This window comes from Myotis davidii, unplaced genomic scaffold (assembly GCF_000327345.1).
Source record: "Myotis davidii unplaced genomic scaffold, ASM32734v1 scaffold6, whole genome shotgun sequence".
NCBI classification, from domain to species: Eukaryota; Metazoa; Chordata; class Mammalia; order Chiroptera; family Vespertilionidae; genus Myotis; species Myotis davidii.
Genome location: NW_006383011.1, coordinates 10114912 through 10116451, shown reverse-complemented (window position 1 = coordinate 10116451; position 1540 = coordinate 10114912). Strand labels below are relative to the sequence as shown.

At 36.4% G+C, this 1540-nt stretch overlaps 1 protein-coding gene across 1 annotated transcript in view; it reads left to right on the top strand.

Annotated features, from left to right (window-relative positions):
• EML6 (echinoderm microtubule associated protein like 6) overlaps nt 1–1540 on the top strand; it is a 195785-nt gene that overhangs the window by 80240 nt on the left and 114005 nt on the right. Inside the window, exon 6 of the mRNA XM_006778677.2 lies at nt 1477–1537. Coding sequence (XP_006778740.1) covers nt 1477–1537 — 61 coding nt within the window. The remainder of the gene's footprint in view (nt 1–1476; nt 1538–1540) is intronic.

Below are 1540 nucleotides of genomic sequence, written 5' to 3'. Positions count from 1 at the left end.
CCCCCCCCCCCCCCCCCCCCGCTCAACTCTGCTGAACACTCCCTAAACATGCCTGAAAGATTTCCCCAATATTTTGTTCACCTAAAAGAAATATTTCAAAAGCATCATAATTTAATTGGCCTTCACCTCAATTATCGATTGACTGGTTAGGGTCATTATTCATCCGCAGTAGCTCCACAGAAGACTAGAACAATTTCATCATCAGTTTCATCGTATGGACCAGTACTTGTCAAACTTTACTGTGCCTGCAAATGGCCCGGGAGATCTTGTTGAGATGCAGACTCTGACTCAGTGGGTCTGGGATGATGTCACTGTGGCCCATACGTTGATTAGCAAGGATGGAGACAACTATTTTTACATTGATTAATAAAGTAGATTTCCCTCACATCTAGGTCCACATCACAAGTCTTAAAACGCAAACAGAAACTATTGACAAACTCTCTTTTGATGGTCTGCTGTGTAAGAACAGGGCAAACTTTACTTCTGACCACTCTGCTCAATTTTGACATATATTAAAATGGTTACATTGCTATGTCTATGGATGATAAAATAAAGATGATGTGAGTGGTAAAGCCTATTTGTAGTAAGTGGAGATGTGGCAAAATATTACTGGAAATTTGAGTCATTTGCTTATTGCCTCCAAATTTATCCCCTATTATAATTTTATAATAGGAAGAAAGTTTAAGCAACTCTTAGCAAAAGAGCTATGAAATTTTAGATCTTTCATTGTCTTGTATGTTCTATACCAATTTTTCTTGGCTTTGATTATTATGTTTTAGACTGCTTTTAAAACAATTAAGAGATCAGCATTTGTCCTCATTCATAGCTACTTTAGTAACCTAATTTCTCTTTACTCTAGATCTTAGGTCAACATTATTCGCTTGCAGCACTTTAAGCAGACCAAATAAAATATTTTCCTGTAGACAAGCATCTTTAAATTATGAAACTATTTCAGGTGTGAAAAGGCATCTTCAATGATGCTTAAGCCAACACCACAGTAATTTATGTTCGCTGAGACAAGCTTGTACCTGTAGAAGTGTTTACAGTCTCAGCGGATATTTTTTACTTAATTATTTGCATAGCGATTTATATTAAATACCTCCATTGTTGTCTTACTTTTCTTTGTAGTGACCCATTGTCACATCTTTTCTCTATAACGATCACTTGTCATGTAAAGGAATTTATGATTTCCATATCCGATTTAACCAAGGAATTCTGAATAATTTTCTTACAACCTGCAATCAGTTTAGTAGTGGCAAAGGAGCTCTTGAACTAGTTTGCTCTGGTGGTTATTATGATTAATTTTAATCTAGCTAAAAAATAAAGGATATTATAAATGGCTGCTTGTTGTATTGTCAGGATTTCAATAGAGAACAAGAAATTTGTTTTTATTTTTGTCTTGATTTTTAATCAAGACCCAACTGCAGTGACATTCAGAATGATGGCAGCATTGAGTGTTATCTGCCTTATTTCCAGGCTGGAATCTTTAGCATGTATGCTTGCGACGAAGGCTTCGCCACTGGTGGACGTGACGGGGGTA